This window comes from Lepus europaeus, chromosome 19, assembly GCF_033115175.1.
Source record: "Lepus europaeus isolate LE1 chromosome 19, mLepTim1.pri, whole genome shotgun sequence".
In the NCBI taxonomy this organism is placed as follows: Eukaryota; Metazoa; Chordata; class Mammalia; order Lagomorpha; family Leporidae; genus Lepus; species Lepus europaeus.
Genome location: NC_084845.1, coordinates 71,804,676 through 71,823,711, shown reverse-complemented (window position 1 = coordinate 71,823,711; position 19,036 = coordinate 71,804,676). Strand labels below are relative to the sequence as shown.

Below are 19,036 nucleotides of genomic sequence, written 5' to 3'. Positions count from 1 at the left end.
AGGAGGTGTGCCCTGGCTTCCCACAGCCCGCCGTCCCCTGTCCCAGCCCCTGCCCCGTGTGCCAGGAGGTGTGCCCTGGCTTCCGGCAGCCTGCCGTCCCCTGTCCCAGCCCCTGCCCCGTGTGCCAGGAGGTGGGCCCTGGCTTCCGGCAGCCCGCTGTCCCTGTCCCAGCCCCTGCCCCGTGTGCCAGGAGGTGGGCCCTGGCTTCCCACAGCCCGCCGTCCCCTGTCCCAGCCCCTGCCCCGTGTGCCAGGAGGTGGGCCTGGCTTCTCACAGCCCGCCGTCCCTGTCCCGACAGCCTGCCCCGTGTGCCAGGTGTGCCCTGGCTTCCGGCAGCCCGCCGTCCCCTGTCCCAGCCCCTGCCCCGTGTGCCAGGAGGTGTGCCCTGGCTTCTGGCAGCCCGCCGTCCCCTGTCCCAGCCCCTGCCCCGTGTGCCAGGAGGTGGGCCCTGGCTTCCCACAGCCCGCCATCCTCTGTCCCGTCCCCTGCCCCGTGTGTCAGGAGGTGGGCCTGGCTTCCTGTAGCCCGCTGTCCCTGTCCCAGCCCCTGCCCCGTGTGTCAGGTGTGTCCTGGCTTCCCACAGCCCGCAGTCCAGTCCCAGCAGCCTGCCCCGTGTGCCAGGAGGTGTGTCCTGGCTTCCCACAGCCTGCCGTCTAGTCCCGGCGGCCTGCCCCGTGTGCCAGGAGGTGGGCCCTGGCTTCCGGCAGCCCGCCGTCCCCTGTCCCAGCCCCTGCCCCGTGTGCCAGGAGGTGGGCCTGGCTTCCTGTAGCCCGCCGTCCCTGTCCCAGCCCCTGCCCCGTGTGCTAGGTGTGCCCTGGCTTCCCACAGCCCACCATCCCCTGTCCCGGTGCCCTGCCCCGTGTGCCAAGATGTGTCCTGGCTTCCCACAGCCCGCCGTCCCATCCCGGCGGCCTGCCCTGTGTGCCAGGTGTGCCCTGGCTTCCCACAGCCCGCTGTCCCCAGGACTAGCAGTGCTGTGCAAGGCAGACAGGAGGGGCTGTGTAGGCAGCGCTGTGGGTGGGGCTGGAGCACCATTCCCTCGCTGAACTCCAGGCCCCTGGCTGGTCTGTGGCCTGCAAGGGTGGCCGTGGCCCAGGTGAGTCAGTCGCTTGGCCCCGCTGGAGCCGGGGCACCATGCCAGGGCCAGGGTGTGGACAGTGGCGGCAGCTGACCAGACAGGGTGCACAGGCCGCTCCAGACCTCACGGGGTCCTTCTGAGGGTAGGCTGGGCCAAGATGCTGGGCCAGGCCCTGGTGATGGAAGTCCAGGACGGGGTGGGCCTTGCCCGGTGAGGGGAGTGAGCAGGCTGCTCCCCGCCAGCGCTGGGCTCAGGTTGACCCCCCCCCCCCCCCCCCCGCCAAGGCCACTCCAGTATCCAGCCACCCGGAGGCCACCAGCCACGGAGGAGCAGAGGCCTGGTCCACGCAGCCCTGCGGAGGTCACCACCCCTCCCCGGCACTCTCCCAGCAGGCCCGGCGCTGCGCTGGGGGGGGGGGGGACGCGCGAGAAAAGCCAGAGTCTTCTCACGAGACTTTAGTGGGAGTGGGTCCACGGCCGCGCCCGCGGGCCGGGGCGTCACACTCAGGTCGAGGCTGGGGGCGCGCACGCGGCACGCGCGTCAGGGAGGGGTCAGGGAGAGGCGGGGTGGGGTGCGCACACAGTCCGAGCGCCCAGGGAGAGGCGGGAGCGCGCACACGGCCCGCACACAGCTGCTCTTCGCTGCAGCGCGGCCGCGGGCTCCGGGCTCAGCACACCTGCACCATCATGGAGGTCACCATGTTGTCAAAGGCCCTGCGGCGAGAAGAAGCGCGCCGGCTCAGAGGCCGCCGGAGCCCCTGGCCCCCGGCCCTGCCGCCGCGGGCACCCCGAAGTGCCCAGTGGCCACCCAGGGCCCGCGGCGGGGTCTCCCGTGTCCGCGGGCACCGCCCAGCTCCGAGGTAGCCACAGGGCCAGGAGGGCGCGTCCTGGGCACCCGTGGGAGGCCCCGGGCGGGGTCTGCAGCGCCGAAGTCGGAGGCGAAGTCGGAGGCCGCTGCTCCCATCCAGCACGCGGGTCCGCACGGGTCCGCCCCCAGCCTCGGGCGGGGGCCTGGGCGGGGCCTGCGAAGCCCTGGGGTTTCAGGGGAGGGAAGGCTCGCACGTGTTCCCCGCCCCCCCAGCGGGGTTCCTCATCAGAGCCAGGGGGCAGAGGGCGAGGAGCGGCGCCCACCTCGACTGGATGCGGTCTCCGGGGTTGTAGAAGGGGTTGCACATCACGTCCGTGTAGGAGTTATGCAGCTTCCGGAACATCTGGGACAGGACCCGAGGCCGCTTCAGCGCCCGCGCCCGCCCGCTGCCCGCGTGACCGCCCGCCCCGAGCCCCGGGCCCCGGGCCCCCGCTCACACTGCGAATCTCGTTGTCGCGCAGGGCTGTGTTGGAGGAGTCGACCACCATGACGAACCTCACCTTGGAGTTGGTCACGTAGCCGTACCTGCAGGGCCAGTCAGGGAAAACGGCCGCGGGGCGCTGCCCGGGCAGCACCGCAGGAGGGGCCCGGCGGGGTGGGAGCGCGGGAGGGGGCGGCCCCTGCGGTCCTAGCTCAGGGGCTCCCGGGGCGGCGCCGGGACCAGCTGGTCACCTTTAAAGGCCGCGGCCTGCGGGACACAGGTGTCCCCGCTCGATGTCCCAGCTGCTCCGGCTCCGTCACCCCCCCCCCCGCGGCCCGCGCCGCCTGACCCCGGTGGGCACGGGCGCCAGGGGGGTGCAAGGATACACCTTGTAGTCCTCGGTGGGGTAGAGCAGGCCCAGGTAGAGCTCCCTCTGGTCCACCAGCGCCTTGCCCATGGCGGAGATCTTCTCGTCCACCACGTCCAGCGACGTGTGCACCATGTAGTGGAACTTGAGCTCGCTGTCCGTGGGCGTGCTGCGGATGTAAAGCGGGTAGTTCTGCAAGAGAGGGGCGGCGCCCGCGACGCTGAGCACCCGGCCCCGGGGAAGGCGGCCCGCCGGACCCCGCCAGCCCCGGCCGCGGGTCCCCGAGCCCGCCGTGTCGGCGCTGCGGCCTCTCCTCGCGCGGACCTAACGGACACGGCCCCACGCCCGGACCTCGCGGGCCTCGGCGCGGCTGTGGCGGCCGAGGGCTCCCACAGGGCGCGGCCCGGTCCGAGGCGGCGGCGCTGGCCTCAAGCCGTGGACGGGGGTCCTGTTCGCGCCTATCTCCCAGGGAGCGCCCGGGGCCAGGAGGGACGACAGGCGGGCCGCGTACGCACCTCCTTGGCGATCACCGCGATACACACCGCCATCTTGGAGGCCCGACGCCGGGGCCGTGTCACGTGATCCGCGCCGGGTCCCCGTCCGCTCGGGCTCGCCCCGCCCCGCCCACCTCCCCGTCAACCCAGGCCCCGCCTCTCCCGCCAAGCACGCGCTCCGCCCTCCTCCAGGCGGCCCCGCCCCGCCCACCTCTCTGTCAGCCCAGGCCCCGCCTCTCCCGCCAAGCACGCGCTCCGCCCTCCTCCAGGCGGCCCCGCCCCGCCCACCTCTCTGTCAACCCAGGCCCCGCCTCTCCCGCCAAGCACGCGCTCCGCCCTCCTCCAGGCGGCCCCGCCCCGCCCACCTCTGTCAGCCCAGGCCCCGCCTCTCCCGCCAAGCACGCGCTCCGCCCCGCCCCGCCCACCTCTCAGTCAGCCCAGGCCCCGCCTCTCCCGCCAAGCACGCGCTCCGCCCTCCTCCAGGCGGCCCCGCCCCGCCCACCTCTCAGTCAGCCCAGGCCCCGCCTCTCCCGCCAAGCACGCGCTCCGCCCTCCTCCAGGCGGCCCCGCCCCGCCCACCTCTCAGTCAGCCCAGGCCCCGCCTCTCCCGCCAAGCACGCGCTCCGCCCTCCTCCAGGCGGCCCCGCCCCGCGCCGCGGCCGCGCAGGAAGAGGCGCCCCGGGCCGGTGTCGCCGGCGAGCTCGGCGGCTGCGCGGTTGCCATGGCGGCGGCTGCCGCGGGCCCGGGGTGGTGGCGGCTGGTGCTGGTGCTGGGCGCTGTGGGCTTGGGGGTCACCGGCGCCCCGCAGCACCCCAACATCCTGCTGCTGCTCATGGACGACGTAAGTGGGCGCCGGCGGGAGGCGGAGAGGCCTCGCCGCTCCCTCCGTGCCCTCCGCGCGGCGCGCGGCGGCTCCGGGCCGGGTCCGCGCTGGCGTGGGACCCCCGCGGGCGGCCGGCCTGGGGCCCGGAGCGGGGCTGCAGCGTGAGGGCCGCGCGCGGCGCCCGTCTCCCGTCCCCCACACCGGGCCGCCCGTGGGGCTGGGCAGGGGTGCCGGGCAGAGGGGTCTGTCGTGCTGGTTCCCCGGGACAAGGAAGTGAGGGACAGGCCAGAGAGGGATCCGTCCCGGGCCGAGGGCCGCCGCTGCCCCTGTGCGAGGTGTGGGCCCCTCCCGAGGCCGGCCGCTGCACACACTCCGGTCAGTAGGAGAGCCCTGCGTGTCCCCCCCTGGGCTCCCTGTGCTGAGGGCCCTGGCCCACAGCGGATGTGGTTTCGGGGGCCCTGGGGCCTCTGAGCCTGGGGGAGGAGGAACAGGAAGAGCCAGGACGCCGACCGGGGGCTCGGGCTCTGTGGGGGCTGCGCAGTGAGCGTGGGTTTGACCCAAAGCACAGAAAGCAAAACCGAGTGACCTCAGCAAACCCGGCGTTGCTGGCCTCCCGAGGGGGCAGGGTGCCTGGCTGCGGGGTCCAGAGGCTGCCTGCTGCCCGGGCCGTGCTGGCTCTGAGCTGTCCTCGTGCCCCGTGACAGCCCCGTGACGGCCCCGTGGCGGCCCCGCGGCGGGCAGCTGATGAGCCGAGTCTGGCCACAAGGCTGACACCTGCCCAGTAATGGTTTCCACCTGGCTCTGGGTCCTGCCGCGGGAGGGGCTGAGCCTGCAGTGGGCTGGCTGTCAGTGGCCCCATCATCTGAGTGGATACAATTCCAGGAAAGGGGGCGTCCCCAAACCGCTGGGTGGAACCAGGCATGGCCAAACGCCAATCACACTGACCTGTGGGAAGACCCCCCCAGACTCCCGCCCGTGGAGTTGGGAGCGGAGCGCCCAGAGCTGTCCACGTGCGGGAGCCACGAGCGTGTGGCTGCGGCCTCTGCCACGTCCAGGGGCCCGCCGCCGAGCCGTCACTCAGAGCACAGCGTGCCGCGGCTCGGCAGATGCTCTGTGGTGCTCCTGAGTGAGTGTATGGAATGTGGAGGAGGGATCCCCAAGGCTGGGGGCCGAGACCCCGTGACAGAGCCCCTCCCCTGGGAGGCCCCCCCTTCCTGTGAACAGGGCTGGGGGGGGCGTGGTGCTGCCACAAATTCAGCTGCCACCACACTGCCCACATCCCTCGTCAGGGGGCGGTCATTGGGGGATGGTCACTGGGGCGACGGTCATGGGGAGACGATCATCGGGAGGATGGTTGTCAGGGTTCAGTCGTCGGGGGACGGTCATCATAGGGACGGTCATCATAGGGATGGTCATCAGGGGACGGTCATCATAGGGACGGTCATCATGGGGACAGTCGGGATGGTCGTCATAGGGATGGTCGTCATAGGGACGGTCATCATAGGGATGGTCATCAGGGGACGGTCATAGGGACGGTCATCATAGGGATGGTCGTCGGGGGACGGTCATCATAGGGATGGTCATCAGGGGACGGTCATCATAGGGACGGTCATCATAGGGATGGTCATCATAGGGACGGTCATCATAGGGATGGTCATCAGGGGACGGTCATCATAGGGACGGTCATCATAGGGATGGTCGTCGGGGGACGGTCATCATAGGGATGGTCATCAGGGGATGGTCATCAGGGGACGGTCATCATAGGGATGGTCATCATAGGGACGGTCATCATAGGGACGGTCGTCATAGGGACGGTCGTCATAGGGATGGTCGTCAGGGGACGGTCATCATAGGGATGGTCGTCATAGGGACGGTCATCATAGGGACGGTCGTCATAGGGACGGTCGTCATAGGGATGGTCGTCAGGGGACGGTCGTCATAGGGATGGTCGTCATAGGGATGGTCGTCATAGGGATGGTCGTCATAGGGATGGTCGTCAGGGGACGGTCATCATAGGGACGGTCATCATAGGGACGGTCATCATAGGGACGGTCATCATAGGGATGGTCATCATAGGGACGGTCGTCATAGGGATGGTCGTCATAGGGACGGTCGTCATAGTGATGGTCGTCATAGGGACGGTCATCATAGGGACGGTCGTCATAGGGACGGTCGTCATAGAGATGGTCGTCATAGGGACGGTCATCATAGGGACGGTCGTCATAGGGACGGTCGTCATAGGGATGGTCGTCAGGGGACGGTCATCATAGGGATGGTCGTCATAGGGATGGTCGTCATAGGGATGGTCGTCAGGGGACGGTCATCATAGGGACGGTCATCATAGGGACGGTCATCATAGGGACGGTCGTCATAGGGATGGTCATCAGGGGGACAGTCGGGATGGTCGTCATAGGGACGGTCATCATAGGGACGGTCGTCAGAGTCCTGGGCTAATCCGCTGCCCATCCAGACCCTGCCAGCATGCCTGGGAGGCAGAGGGTGACGACTCAGGGACTCCAGTCCCTGCACCCACACGGAGGTTGGGTGGAGTTCCTGGCACAGCTGTTGCCGCCATTTGGAAAGTGAACCAGCGGATGGGAGACACTTCTCTTCCTGGCTCTGTCATTTTGCTTAGAGTCTTTTTTTTAATGTTAGTTTATTTCTTAGAGAGATCTTCTATCCACTGGTTCACTCCCCAAATGGCTGTAACTGCTGGAGCTGCGCTGATCCAAAGCCGGGAGCCAGGAGCTTCTTCCTGGTCTCCCACGTGGATGCAGGGGTCCAAGCACTTGGGCCATCTTCCACTGCTTTCCCAGGCCGTTATCAGGGAGCTCGATCAGAAGAGGAGCAGCCGGGACTTGAACCAGTGCCCATATGAGATGTTGGCACTGCAGGCCGGTGCTTTACCCACTGCACCACAGCGCCAAACCCTCGGATCTTTTTTAAAAATCAGGATTTGGAAGGTCCGGCCATGGCTGTCGCCGCCCTTACCACACGGCTGTCTCAGCTCGAGAGCCTGTCGTGGGCGCGTTTTGTGGCCACCTGTCCCTGGCGTGGTCCCGCAGCAGACGGCAAGGAGGGCCGCGGCGTTTCTCAGCCTGGGTCTCCCTGCGTGGAGGAGGGGCCGGGCACTGGGGGCTGCTGGGCTCCTGAGGGGGCAGGAAGGTACAGGGTTGTCTCCTTGACCCCCAAGGCCCCAGGCGGGGTGTGCGTGCTGGGAAGGCTGGCCAGTAGAGCTGAGTCAGGGGCGGGGGCCTCCCCTGCTCTGCCGGAGCCACTGACCAGGGCCCTGCTCGCCGCCCGCGTGCCCCCGGTGGTCACGCGTGCCGCACCTCGAGGCTGAGACGCGGGCCCTCCGCTTCCCTGTGGGGAGCCACCGCGGTGACGCCGCACACACGACACCCGTGACTCCTCTTGGCAAAACCGCTGCACGGCCAGCACCCCTGCCCCGGTGTCCACTCGGCTGCATTGCTCGGGTTACAGGCTGTGGTGGTGCCCAGCTGAGGCGGGGAGCTGGACGAGCGCCCTCGCTCAGCAGAGGCAGAGACCTCCCACCTCCCCACACGCCTGAGGCCGTCTGGGCTGGGCGGGGACGAAGTCAGGGGCCGGGGGTTCGGTTCAGGTCTCCCCCACTGGTGGCCGGGACCCCGCTATGTGAGCCTTCACCCCTGCACCCCAGGAGCCAGAGAGGGGACTCGAACCGGGCACTGTTACGGGTGCCGGCGTCTCTGCTGCCGGGCCATAGGCCCACCCCACGAGGCCACACAGACGGGAGCCAGAGAGGGGACTCGAACCGGGCACTGTTACGGGTGCCGGCGTCTCTGCTGCCGGGCCACACGCCCACCCCACGAGGCCACGCAGACGGGGGCCGAGCTGCCGACTGCTGAGGGGCGGCAGCTTGGCCCCCGTTCTTGGTCCCAGGAACGTGTGAGTCTCGCAGCTTCAGAGTAGACGAGGAGGCCCAGGGCAGGGTGCGCGGGATGGGGCGGGGCCTCCACCGCCACCCCCTGGGAACCCCAGGTTCTCAGCTGTCTGGACGCTCCGGTCTCATTCTGAGGCCCGGGCACAGGGTGGGTGGGATTGCCCGAGCGCTCAGTCCGCGAGAAGGCTCCCGGGGGGTCCCGGCTGTGCCCCTCACTCCCAGCCTGGGTGCTCCTGTGGACGCTGCAGTTGCCAGCCTGTATCTGGGCACCCCAAGTGCACTGCCCGCGCCCTCACCCTGGCTCAGGCTGGGTGCAGCCAGGGCGGCCTCGCGGCACAGCCCTGGCCACTGCAGTGTGGTCGGGGTGGTGGCCCCTGAACAGCAGAGGCGAGGAGGAAGGCCCCGTGCTCCTGCCCCTGCGCCAGGGTGGACCCTCCGCCACGAGGGGCAGCGCCGGCTGGGGCTGGAGCAGGACAGGTGGGAGCCTGGGGCCCGAGTGCCCCGGGTCCCCTGCGAGTGGGGGCCCTGAAGGGTTCTGCCTAGCTTGGGATGCCGGTGCAAGGCTGTGCCGCTGGGGGGCACACTGTCCGTTCTCTGCCGTCCAGCCCTCCCTGCCCACCTTCCTCCCTCGCCGCCGCCCCCCAGGGTCTGACTCATTCTGACTCCTGTTGTCAGGTGACTTCGGGATAGACGCATCTCCTGGGGCCGGCGTTCGATGCCAGCATCCGGCTCCGAGTCCCGGCCACTCTGCTTCCCAGCCGGAGGGGGGAGACGGGGGGGGGGGGGGGGAGGCGAGGGGCTTCCCCTGGGAGGGGCGGTGGGCTGAGGTCCCAGGCCCCCGCGGAGGTGGTTGGCGTTCACAGCGGCTGGTGTTGGAACCTCTTGCCTTTCCCGGCACAGTAGGTTCCTGTGGCATGGACAGACCGCTTCTGCACGCTTCTGTCGGCAGCCGGAGCCAGGCAGGGTGCAGGTCTCGGGCTGCAACCCGGACTCTCGGGTTCGCTCGGGGTGACCACTGGGCCTCTCTCGCCCAGTGCTGCTTTCTCGCTGCCCTCTCCCCCCACATGGGCTGCCCTGCCCGGTGCCGGCGGAGTGGCCCCGGCGCGGTGGGGGTGCTCTCGGTCTCCGGATGTCTGCGCCTCTCCCAGGCACGCACCGGGAGCACCCCTTGCTTTAGGAGCCTAGCCCTGCATGGCAGGCTTTGGAGGCTTGTGGGTCCATGTAGAACTGGATGAGCGTGTCTGAAAGCTGCTGGCTGTGAGCACGCAGACACGGGGTCTCTGTCTCGAGCACAGGCGGCCAGCTGTGAGCCGGGTGCCCGTGCCAGGGCTGGGCCAGGGTGAGCTTTGAGGCTGGTGGAGCCTGCTGTGCGTGCACGCCCCTGAGAGCGAAGCCCTGGGCTCTTCTCCCTGCAGATGGGCTGGGGCGACCTGGGGGTGAACGGAGAGCCTTCCAGAGAGACCCCGAACCTGGACCGGATGGCTGCAGAAGGGACGCTGTTCCCGAACTTCTACTCTGCCAACCCTCTCTGCTCCCCATGTGAGTGCGCGCTGGCTGCCTGCTGGGGGGTGGGGGGGGCAGTCCTTACCCCCAGGCGGGGCTCCAGGTGGAAGCTGCTCTCGGGGGCAGCAGCTGCCCTGTTCCCTAAGTCGATGTCCCTGAGTGGGTCAGGGAGGACCCTTGGAGAAAGACTGGGGGGGGGGGTGTCAGGAATGTGGAGGCAGCTGGTAGGACTTGGGAAGGTGGGTGGACATAGCCGGGGTCGGTCATGTGGGCTGCGGGCCTGGGGCTATCTGGGAGCCCTGTGGAGCCAGCCTGAGCCTTGGGCCCCAAGGTCCATGCTGACCCTGCATGGGCTGGGCACGTGGGGCCTGTGGGCAGCCAGGCCGGCTGGGACGGTTCTCACCTGCTTGTTTCTGTCCCCTCCCCACCCCCAGCCAGGGCAGCTCTGCTCACCGGGCGGCTGCCCATCCGTAACGGCTTCTACACCACCAACGCACACGCCAGAAACGGTAGGCCTCCCCCGTCCCCCCCCAAGGCCAGCGCTGGTGCTGACAACCAGAGGAGCTCAGGGGCGTTGGTCAGCAGTGCCACAGGCGGCCCTAGGCTGCAGTTCGTTTCTGTTGTAAGGAAACGTTGAGACAGATTGCCACACTTCCCCCAGACGCGTGTGTGGGGCGAGGAGACTGGCGCGTGGCGGGACCCAGGGCAGAGGTGCGGGCTCAGTGTAGCCGGCTTCCCTCTCTGCCCTCGTCCAGTCAGAATGGAGTAGAGGCCAGCCCCCTGGGCACCTGCTCGGCGCCCCCCAGCAGCTCCGCTCCACTCGGTGGTGAGCAGTTAACCCTGTTAACCCCAGGCCAGATGGCACGAGGGCCACGGCAGGGAATGTTCTGGAAACAGTGCTCCAGCGCTTTCATGGGCTTTCCAGAAAAGTCTCTCCTGAAGTCACGTGGGATTTCCAGTGGCCCTTGAGAAAGGGAAGTGGAGGAGGACCTGTGGGCGGGACAGCGTGTTCTCCAGACCCTGGACAGAGCAGGTGGGACACGGGCCTGAGCCCGGCAGGAGGGGCTCTGGAATGCGCCCGGTGGCTGTGCCAGATCCTTGCCACGGCCTTGTCCACCCACCCGTGTCCACCACCAGCTGGAGCGAGCCGCGTGCCTGCTGTGCGTGCCCGGGGCTCACGGCGGCGTTGCTCCCGCAGCTTACACGCCACAGGAGATCGTGGGCGGCATCCCAGACTCAGAACTGCTCCTGCCCGAGCTCCTGCGGGAGGCAGGCTATGTCAGCAAGATCGTCGGCAAGTGGTGAGTGGGTGCCCCCGCCTTGCCCCCACACCGTGTCTCGGGTCACTGCTCCATTCCTGGGTGGGAAACGGGAGCTCTGGGCTCCGGGTCCGTGTAGACCTCTCGGGGTGCTCACCTGAGAGCTGGCTTGGGCGCTGGGTCATCAGTTGTGAGCACAGCCGCTGCCCCTTCCCACCGCGCCGTCGCCACCCCGTGCCCCGGCTGCCTCTGCCTCGGTGTCGCCGACGGACTCCGCGGTGCCTCTTGTTGCACACACAAGGGGCGTCCCCGCTGGAGGAGGCTCGGCCCACTCCCTGAGAGGCATCCGGAAGCCGAGAGGACCGTGTGCCAAAGCTCGGGCTGCAGGCGCAGGGGCCGTTTTCACTGTCCTGCTCTGGGGACAGCTCAGCGCCTGTCCTGTGTGAGGCCCACAAGCCCTCTTCCCTCCGAGAGCCCTCCCTGATTTCCCACCCTGGGGCCTTGGCTCCGTGGCCTGCAGGCTCTGCTGCCGGCCCCCGGTGGACAGCTACCAGAGAATGAGTGCTGGGAATCCAGGCAGCGGGCGGGACCGTGCTGTCACGCGTGGCCCTGCAGGGGAGCCACGGCAGCGGCCAGCCCCTAGGGCCACCAGGGCATGGCAAGGCCGCTCCACAAGGAGACCCCGCAGCCTTGGAGTGGATAGAGCGCTCGGTCCTGGCCCTGCAGCTGCAGGATCCCAGCTGTCGACTCAGGGAATGTCCTCCATGAGGCTGGGGTCGCGGACCGGGGACCATGGTGGCCGCAGGAGCTGGCCAGGGCCGGGAGCACCAGTTCTGTGTGGACTCAGGCCTGGGACAGTGGCCCTGTGTCTGCTGCAGTGCCCAGTGGGCACAGCTCCGGGAGGCCTGGGCTCCCCTGTGATCAGGTGGCGTCCCATCCCCGAGGGCTGTCACAGGTCTGTAGGGGGTGTGGTCAGGTGGCTTTTGTCTGAACTGCCCAGGTGGCCCTCACCCACACAGCACTGAGGAGCTGGAGTTTGCAAAGCACCTGGGCGCTGGGAGGGCGGCACCTGGCCTGTATACAGGCTGCACGATGTCCCCGAGCACGGCAGTGGTGGCCGGGGCTGGGACGCAGCTGCTGTCTGCCCACCTGGGCAGTGCTGGCCCTGCTGCCATGCAAGGTGAGCTCTGGAGTTGCAGGTCCATCGGGCAGGGTCCTGGCTGTGTGAGATCTGTGCTGATGGAGGTGGACACTCGAGAGGGCCCTGTGTGGCCAGAGGAGGCCTGCACAGCAAGTGGGCAGCAGCCAGTGAGCGCAGGCAGGGCGACAGGGACGCCCGCTCTCAGCGCGGAGCTGGTCTTCAGCTGCCCGAGGACGCGGAGGGAGGCAGTGGTGCCACAGGCAGCCTGGAACTTCCCCCGGTTCCGGAGAGGCAGATGGACTACAACGCGGGCGGCGGGCGGTGTGCAGGTGCAGCGGGGTAGGCGGTTCCTCACCGCGTGCGTCTCCCAAGCCCCTCCAAGCCCCTCCCGGCATCCTGCAGGCCGTGGCTGTGGCAAGGCGGGCACCTGGGCTCCCGCACTCTCCTGGGCTGAGGGTTTTTCGTGTCTTGCTGGGTGCTTGTTCTGGGAAGGTCGACTGTCACTGCTCAGAACTTGGGGGGCCCCGTGTGGGGTCCCTGAAGTGTCTTGGGTTCCTGTTTCTAGGCACCTGGGTCACAGGCCCCAGTTCCACCCCCTGAAGCACGGATTTGATGAGTGGTTTGGATCCCCCAACTGTCACTTTGGACCTTATGACAACAGGGCCAGGCCCAACATCCCTGTGTACAGGGACTGGGAGATGGTCGGCAGGTAACACCCCTCCTGTCCCCTCCCCACCCCGAAGCAGCGGCGCCCGGCCCTGGTCTGTGCACGCAGCAGGACGGGCGCTTCCAGAGCCCCTGCTGCGGACCTGGAGCGCTGGGTCAGCAGCCTGTGTCCTCGTGTGTTCTAGAGTCACTCACCCGAAAGGCAGAGCAGAGAGAGGGACAGAGGGAGATGGATCTACACCCACTGCTTCACTCCCCAGATGGTCACAACAGCCAGGGCTGGGCCAGGCTGAAGCCAGGAGCCAGGAGCTGGGTCTCCCGCGTGCTGCAGGGGCCCAGGCACCAGGGCCGTGCTCCACTGCCTTCCCAGGTGCATTAGCAGGGAGCAGCTGGGACTCCAGCTGGGCCCGGGGGGATCCTGGCACTGCAGTAGTCACAGCACAGTGCCAGCCCCAGAAGCCCGTGAGTCTACGGAGTGCCCGACAGGGGGCGCTCACAGCCTGTGCCTGCCGCGGGCCCGGACCCGAGGGCACCTGCCTGGGCTAAGCTGGCTTCAGCCAGAGTCCGGACGTTCAGAACAGCAGCAGCAGCAGCACGCGGGTGTGGGATTCGGACCCCAACTTGTGAGCTGTGCAAGAAGCAAGCCCTGGCTGAGTGGACGTGGGGGAGTCGCGGCAGGAGAGCTGGGGGCCGGGCCCGGGCACGGCCCCTCCCGGGCACAGCCTGCCTCAGCCTGGTCTTGCTTGGAGCCTGTTGGGCTGGGCTTTGCCCCTCGCTTGCTTTTGGCAGAAGTTCTCAGCGGACCACACAGCTCAGCCCACTACCTTTTTCTTTTTCAGATTACTTTTATTTACTTGAGAGACAACAGACAGAATTCCCAGTGCCTGTTACTGCTGGGGTTGGGCTGGGCCTGTCTGGGAACACAGCCCAGGTCCCCCGCAGTGGTGGCTGGGGCCTGAGGGCTGCCCCCCAGGGTGTGTGTGAGCAGGCTCTGGAGTGTGGGGAGCAGGTGGCTCAGGGGGCGCCACCTCCTGGAGCAGTGACGTTGAGGGCTGACTCCCCCCTGTGTAGCTCACCTGTGGGACACACCGGACTGCCAGGCAGCCGCGCCCGCGCTGTCACTGCCCGGGCCATCTCCGTCCCGCCCTGTCCTCCAGACGTGGCCCGGGTCCCTGGCACCCAGTCTCCAGCGTCGTCCCAAATCCGCCTTGATGTCTTTCACGAATGGGGCATTTCTGTCCTGTTCGGTGAGCCTCATGGCAGGGAAGTCGGGGCAAAGGGGCTCCCCTGGCCTAAATTCTGGTTTCTGTGTGGATCTGTATTGTTTTCAGATTTTACGAAGAATTTCCCATTGATCTAAAGACAGGGGAAGCCAACCTCACCCAGATCTACCTGGAGGTACTGGAGGCCTTGCTGGGCCTGGGCAGCGTGGTGTGGAGTGGGCCTGCTTAGGCCCTGGGTACAGGTGGGCTGTGGGCAGGGCAGGGCGGTGTGGAGTGGGCCCAGCAGGCCCCGGGTGCAGGCTGTGGGCAGGGCAGGGCGGTGTGGAGTGGGCCCAGCAGGCCCTGGGTGCAGGCTATGGGCAGGCAGCGTGGTGTGGAGTGGGCCCAGCAGGCCCCGGTACAGGTGGGCTGTGGCAGGGCAGGGCGGTGTGGAGTGGGCCCAGCAGGCCCCGGGTGCAGGTGGGCTGTGGGCAGGGCAGGGCGGTGTGGAGTGGGCCCAGCAGGCCCCGGTACAGGTGGGCTGTGGCAGGGCAGCGTGGTGTGGAGTGGGCCCAGCTGGCCCCGGTACAGGTGCAGGCTGTGGCAGGGCAGGGCGGTGTGGAGTGGGCCCATCAGGCCCCATGTGCAGGTGGGCTGTGGGCAGGCAGCGTGGTGTGGAGTGGGCCCAGCAAGCCCCGGTACAGGTGCAGGCTGTGGGCAGGGCAGGGAGGTGTGGAGTGGGCCCAGCAGGCCCTGGGTGCAGGCTGTGGGCAGGGCAGCGTGGTGTGGAGTGGGCCCAGCTGGCCCCGGTACAGGTGGGCTGTGGGCAGGCAGCGTGGTGTGGAGTGGGCCCAGCAGGCCCCGGGTGCAGGCTGTGGGCAGGGCAGCGTGGTGTGGAGTGGGCCCAGCTGACCCCGGGTACAGGCTGTGGGCAGGGCAGCGTGGTGTGGAGTGGGCCCAGCTGGCCCCGGGTGCAGGCTGTGGGCAGGGCAGCGTGGTGTGGAGTGGGCCCAGCTGGCCCCGGGTGCAGGCTGTGGGCAGGGCAGCGTGGTGTGGAGTGGGCCCAGCAGGCCCCGGGTGCAGGCTGTGGGCAGGGCAGCGTGGTGTGGAGTGGGCCCAGCTGGCCCCGGGTGCAGGCTATGGGCAGGGCAGCGTGGTGTGGAGTGGGCCCAGCTGGCCCCGGGTGCAGGCTGTGGGCAGGGCAGCGTGGTGTGGAGTGGGCCCAGCTGGCCCCGGGTGCAGGCTGTGGGCAGGGCGGTGTGGAGTGGGCCCAGCAGGCCCCAGTACAGGTGGGCTGTGGGCAGGCAGCGTGGTGTGGAGTGGGCCCAGCAGGCCCCGGGTGCAGGCTGTGGGCAGGGCAGCGTGGTGTGGAGTGGGCCCAGATGGCCCCGGGTGCAGGCTGTGGGCAGGGCAGCGTGGTGTGGAGTGGGCCCAGCTGGCCCCGGTACAGGTGCAGGCTGTGGGCAGGGCAGGGCGGTGTGGAGTGGGCCCAGCAGGCCCCGGGTGCAGGCTGTGGGCAGGCAGCGTGGTGTGGAGTGGGCCCAGCAGGCCCCGGTACAGGTGGGCTGTGGCAGGGCAGCGTGGTGTGGAGTGGGCCCAGCTGGCCCCGGTACAGGTGGGCTGTGGCAGGGCAGCGTGGTGTGGAGTGGGCCCAGCAGGCCCCGGGTGCAGGCTGTGGGCAGGGCAGCGTGGTGTGGAGTGGGCCCAGCAGGCCCCGGTACAGGTGCAGGCTGTGGGCAGGGCAGGGCGGTGTGGAGTGGGCCCAGCAGGCCCCGGGTGCAGGCTGTGGCAGGGCAGGGCGGTGTGGAGTGGGCCCAGCAGGCCCCGGGTGCAGGCTGTGGGCAGGCAGCGTGGTGTGGAGTGGGCCCAGCAGGCCCCGGGTGCAGGCTGTGGGCAGGGCAGGGAGGTGTGGAGTGGGCCCAGCAGGCCCCGGGTGCAGGCTGTGGGCAGGGCAGGGCGGTGTGGAGTGGGCCCAGCAGGCCCCGGGTGCAGGCTGTGGGCAGGCAGCGTGGTGTGGAGTGGGCCCAGCAGGCCCCGGGTGCAGGCTGTGGGCAGGGCAGGGCGGTGTGGAGTGGGCCCAGCAGGCCCTGGGTGCAGGCTGTGGGCAGGGCAGCGTGGTGTGGAGTGGGCCCAGCAGGCCCCGGTACAGGTGCAGGCTGTGGGCAGGGCAGGGCGGTGTGGAGTGGGCCCAGCAGGCCCCGGGTGCAGGCTGTGGCAGGGCAGGGCGGTGTGGAGTGGGCCCAGCAGGCCCCGGTACAGGTGCAGGCTGTGGCAGGGCAGGGCGGTGTGGAGTGGGCCCAGCAGGCCCCGGGTGCAGGCTGTGGGCAGGGCAGGGCGGTGTGGAGTGGGCCCAGCAGGCCCCGGTACAGGTGCAGGCTGTGGCAGGGCAGGGCGGTGTGGAGTGGGCCCAGCAGGCCCCGGTACAGGTGCAGGCTGTGGCAGGGCAGGGCGGTGTGGAGTGGGCCCAGCAGGCCCCGGTACAGGTGCAGGCTGTGGCAGGGCAGGGCGGTGTGGAGTGGGCCCAGCAGGCCCCGGTACAGGTGCAGGCTGTGGCAGGGCAGGGCGGTGTGGAGTGGGCCCAGCAGGCCCCGGGTGCAGGCTGTGGGCAGGGCGGTGTGGAGTGGGCCCAGCAGGCCCCGGGTGCAGGCTGTGGCAGGGCAGGGCGGTGTGGAGTGGGCCCAGCAGGCCCCGGTACAGGTGCAGGCTGTGGCAGGGCAGGGCGGTGTGGAGTGGGCCCAGCAGGCCCCGGGTGCAGGCTGTGGGCAGGGCGGTGTGGAGTGGGCCCAGCAGGCCCCGGGTGCAGGCTGTGGCAGGGCAGGGCGGTGTGGAATGGGCCCAGCAGGCCCCGGTACAGGTGGGCTGTGGGCAGGGCAGGGCGGTGTGGAGTGGGCCCAGCTGGCCCCGGGTGCAGGCTGTGGGCAGGGCAGCTGGTCCTCTCCACAGGAAGCCCTGGACTTCGTCAAGAGGCGCCATGCGGGAACGCGCCCCTTCTTCCTCTACTGGGCCATTGATGCCACCCATGCACCTGTTTATGCTTCCAAGCCTTTCCTGGGTACCAGTCGACGAGGGCGGTGAGTCCCTGCTCCGAGAAACAGCCTCCCCCAGGGGTGCGGCTTCTGCCGTGCCGATCACCTCCGAGATCAGCGGGCGCCGTACCTGCAGGCTGAATCCTGACCCCTGTGGGAAGCTCCCCCAGCCCTGGTGGGGGTGATCCGGGCCTTGTCCGTAGTCGACCTTTGGACCTGGACTTTGCCTCCTGTCTCCGTGAAGCAGGCCGGCCTGGCCCCCGGCTGCCTCTGCGGCCGTGTGCTGTTTGTTCTTTGAGTGACGCTGACTCTGCTGGCCCCCTGTGGGCTCCTCCCCTCCCCCAGGTACGGGGACGCCGTGCGGGAGATTGACGACAGCGTCGGGAAGCTCCTGGGCCTCCTGCGGGACCTGCGCATCGCCGAGAACACCTTCGTCTTCTTCACATCTGACAACGGCGCCGCCCTCATTTCTGCCCCCAACCAAGGCAGGTGTCCGCTGTTGCCGTGGGCCCTGTGTCCAGGAGAGGCTGCACGGCAGCGCCCACGCTCACAGCCGGCCTGGACTGGCCCGCAGGCCTGCGTGCGCTGTGCCGTGCTAGCGGGGAGGAGGACCCGGGCACGGCAGGTGCCAGGGTCGTCTCCAGGAGAGGCTGCACGGCGCTGCAGGGGCCCCGGCCACAGGAGCCCTGGGGTGGCACGTGTGGGCACAGGGTGCTGAGGAATGGCGCTGTGGGCATGGCCTGGCCAGCCCCCCCCCCCCCCAGCCCAGCGCCTCCAGCTTCCCCACTCCGGGCAGCCCGGGCTGTGCCAGCGCCTGGAGGTGACACCCTCAGTCTTCGGTTGGGGGGGGGGCTACAGTCCAGCGTCCTGGGAAGAGCTGTCCAAGGTCCCGAGTGGCAGGAACCCAGCAAGCTCCACCAGCAGGCCCGGAGCATGCTGGCTGCAGGACATGCTGTCCCACGCCTGGCTCTGCTCAGCCTCCCCAGCGGCTGTGCCTCCCACAGGCAGAAGCCAGGGCAGCCCCAGGGGAAAGGGGGGATGGGCAGAGACGTGAGCACCGTGGGGTGACGGGCAGCTCCTGAGAGCCGTCACCTGCCACCACCCGCAGTCAGCGAGGCCTCTGAGCCGTGACTCCCACAAGCTGGAAGCTTTGTGTATAAATGCAGAACAAACACGCTCACCACGCAGCCTGGGAGTGAGAACACGAGGCCTTGCAGCCGCACCCCTCCACGGAAGCCCAACCTGTCCCCCTCCCTGTGCCCCGCGTCCCCCTCCCTGTGCCCTCCTCGTCCCCCTCCCTGTGCCCCCCTCGTCCCCCTGTGCTGTGCCCTCCTTGTGCCCCCTCGTCCCCCTCCCTGTGTCCTCCTCACCCCCCTCCCTGTGCCCCCTCACCCCCCTCCCTGTGCCCCCTCGTCCCCCTCCCTGTGCCCTCCTCGTCCCCTCCCTGTGCCCTCCTCGTCCCCTCCCTGTGCCCCCTCGTCCCCCTCCTGTGCCCCCTCGTCCCCTCCCTGTGCCCCCTCGTCCCCCTCCTGTGCCCCCTCGTCCCCTCCCTGTGCCCTCCTCGTCCCCTCCCTGTGCCCTCCTCGTCCCCTCCCTGTGCCCCCTCGTCCCCTCCCTGTGCCCCCTCGTCCCCCTCCTGTGCCCCCTCGTCCCCTCCCTGTGCCCCCTCGTCCCCTCCCTGTGTCCTCCTCGTCCCCCTCCTGTGCTGTGCCCTCCTCGTCCCCTCCTGTGCCCTCCTCGTCCCCTCCCTGTGCCCCCTCGTCCCCTCCTGTGCCCCCTCGTCCCCCTCCCTGTGCCCTCCTCGTCCCCTCCTTGTGCCCCCTCGTCCCCCTCCCTGTGTCCTCCTCGTCCCCCTCCTGTGCTGTGCCCTCCTCGTCCCCTCCCTGTGCCCCCTCGTCCCCTCCTGTGCCCCCTCGTCCCCCCCCTGTGCTGTTTCCCCTCGTCCCCCTCCTGTGCCCCCCTCGTCCCCCTGTGCTGTTTCCCCTCGTCCCCTCCCTGTGCCCCCTCGTCCCCCTGTGCTGTTTCCCCTCGTCCCCCTCCTGTGCCCCCTCGTCCCCCCCCTGTGCTGTTTCCCCTCGTCCCCTCCCTGTGCCCCCTCGTCCCCTCCCTGTGCCCCCTCGTCCCCCTGTGCTGTTTCCCCTCGTCCCCTCCCTGTGCCCCCTCGTCCCCCTGTGCTGTTTCCCCTCGTCCCCTCCCTGTGCTGTTTCCCCTCGTCCCCTCCCTGTGCCCCCCTCGTCCCCCTGTGCTGTTTCCCCTCGTCCCCTCCC

The 19,036-nt window shown here is 69.4% G+C and overlaps 2 protein-coding genes across 4 annotated transcripts in view; one reads left to right on the top strand and one right to left on the bottom strand.

Annotated features, from left to right (window-relative positions):
* Positions 1–1,518: 1,518 nt before the first annotated feature.
* TRAPPC2L (trafficking protein particle complex subunit 2L) lies at positions 1,519–3,340 on the bottom strand. 3 transcript variants are annotated; one of them, XM_062176648.1, is made up of 5 exons: positions 3,249–3,340; positions 2,753–2,925; positions 2,383–2,470; positions 2,209–2,288; positions 1,519–1,791 (listed from the first exon to the last, which is right to left on the bottom strand). In XM_062176648.1, the coding sequence occupies exons 1-5, from the start codon at positions 3,279–3,281 to the stop codon at positions 1,746–1,748; spliced, it is 420 nt and encodes a 139-aa protein (XP_062032632.1). In that variant the 5' UTR covers positions 3,282–3,340; the 3' UTR covers positions 1,519–1,745. The 3 variants fall into 3 exon arrangements, with proteins under 3 accessions (XP_062032632.1, XP_062032633.1, XP_062032634.1); XM_062176649.1 differs by having other exon boundaries at positions 2,446–2,470; XM_062176650.1 differs by having other exon boundaries at positions 2,753–2,902; positions 3,249–3,336.
* A 599-nt stretch (positions 3,341–3,939) lies between these two features.
* The window catches only part of GALNS (galactosamine (N-acetyl)-6-sulfatase), a 31,706-nt gene continuing 16,609 nt past the window's right edge, over positions 3,940–19,036 (top strand). Inside the window, exons 1-8 of the mRNA XM_062176289.1 lie at positions 3,940–4,068; positions 9,388–9,511; positions 9,910–9,984; positions 10,674–10,776; positions 12,441–12,584; positions 13,873–13,939; positions 16,687–16,814; positions 17,115–17,254. Of these exons, the coding sequence (XP_062032273.1) occupies positions 3,949–4,068; positions 9,388–9,511; positions 9,910–9,984; positions 10,674–10,776; positions 12,441–12,584; positions 13,873–13,939; positions 16,687–16,814; positions 17,115–17,254 (901 nt within the window). The 5' untranslated portion in view covers positions 3,940–3,948. The remainder of the gene's footprint in view (positions 4,069–9,387; positions 9,512–9,909; positions 9,985–10,673; positions 10,777–12,440; positions 12,585–13,872; positions 13,940–16,686; positions 16,815–17,114; positions 17,255–19,036) is intronic.

Bases quoted from the DNA above. Each gene is read 5' to 3' on its own strand.
- TRAPPC2L (XM_062176648.1), bottom strand. From the start codon at position 3,281: ATGGCGGTGTGTATCGCGGTGATCGCCAAGGAG. The intron at 2,926-3,248 runs GTGCGTACGCGG...CCTCTCTTGCAG, and splicing joins TCGCGGTGATCGCCAAGGAG to AACTACCCGCTTTACATCCG. The intron at 2,471-2,752 runs GTATCCTTGCAC...CTGGCCCTGCAG, and splicing joins CCCACCGAGGACTACAAGGT to GTACGGCTACGTGACCAACT.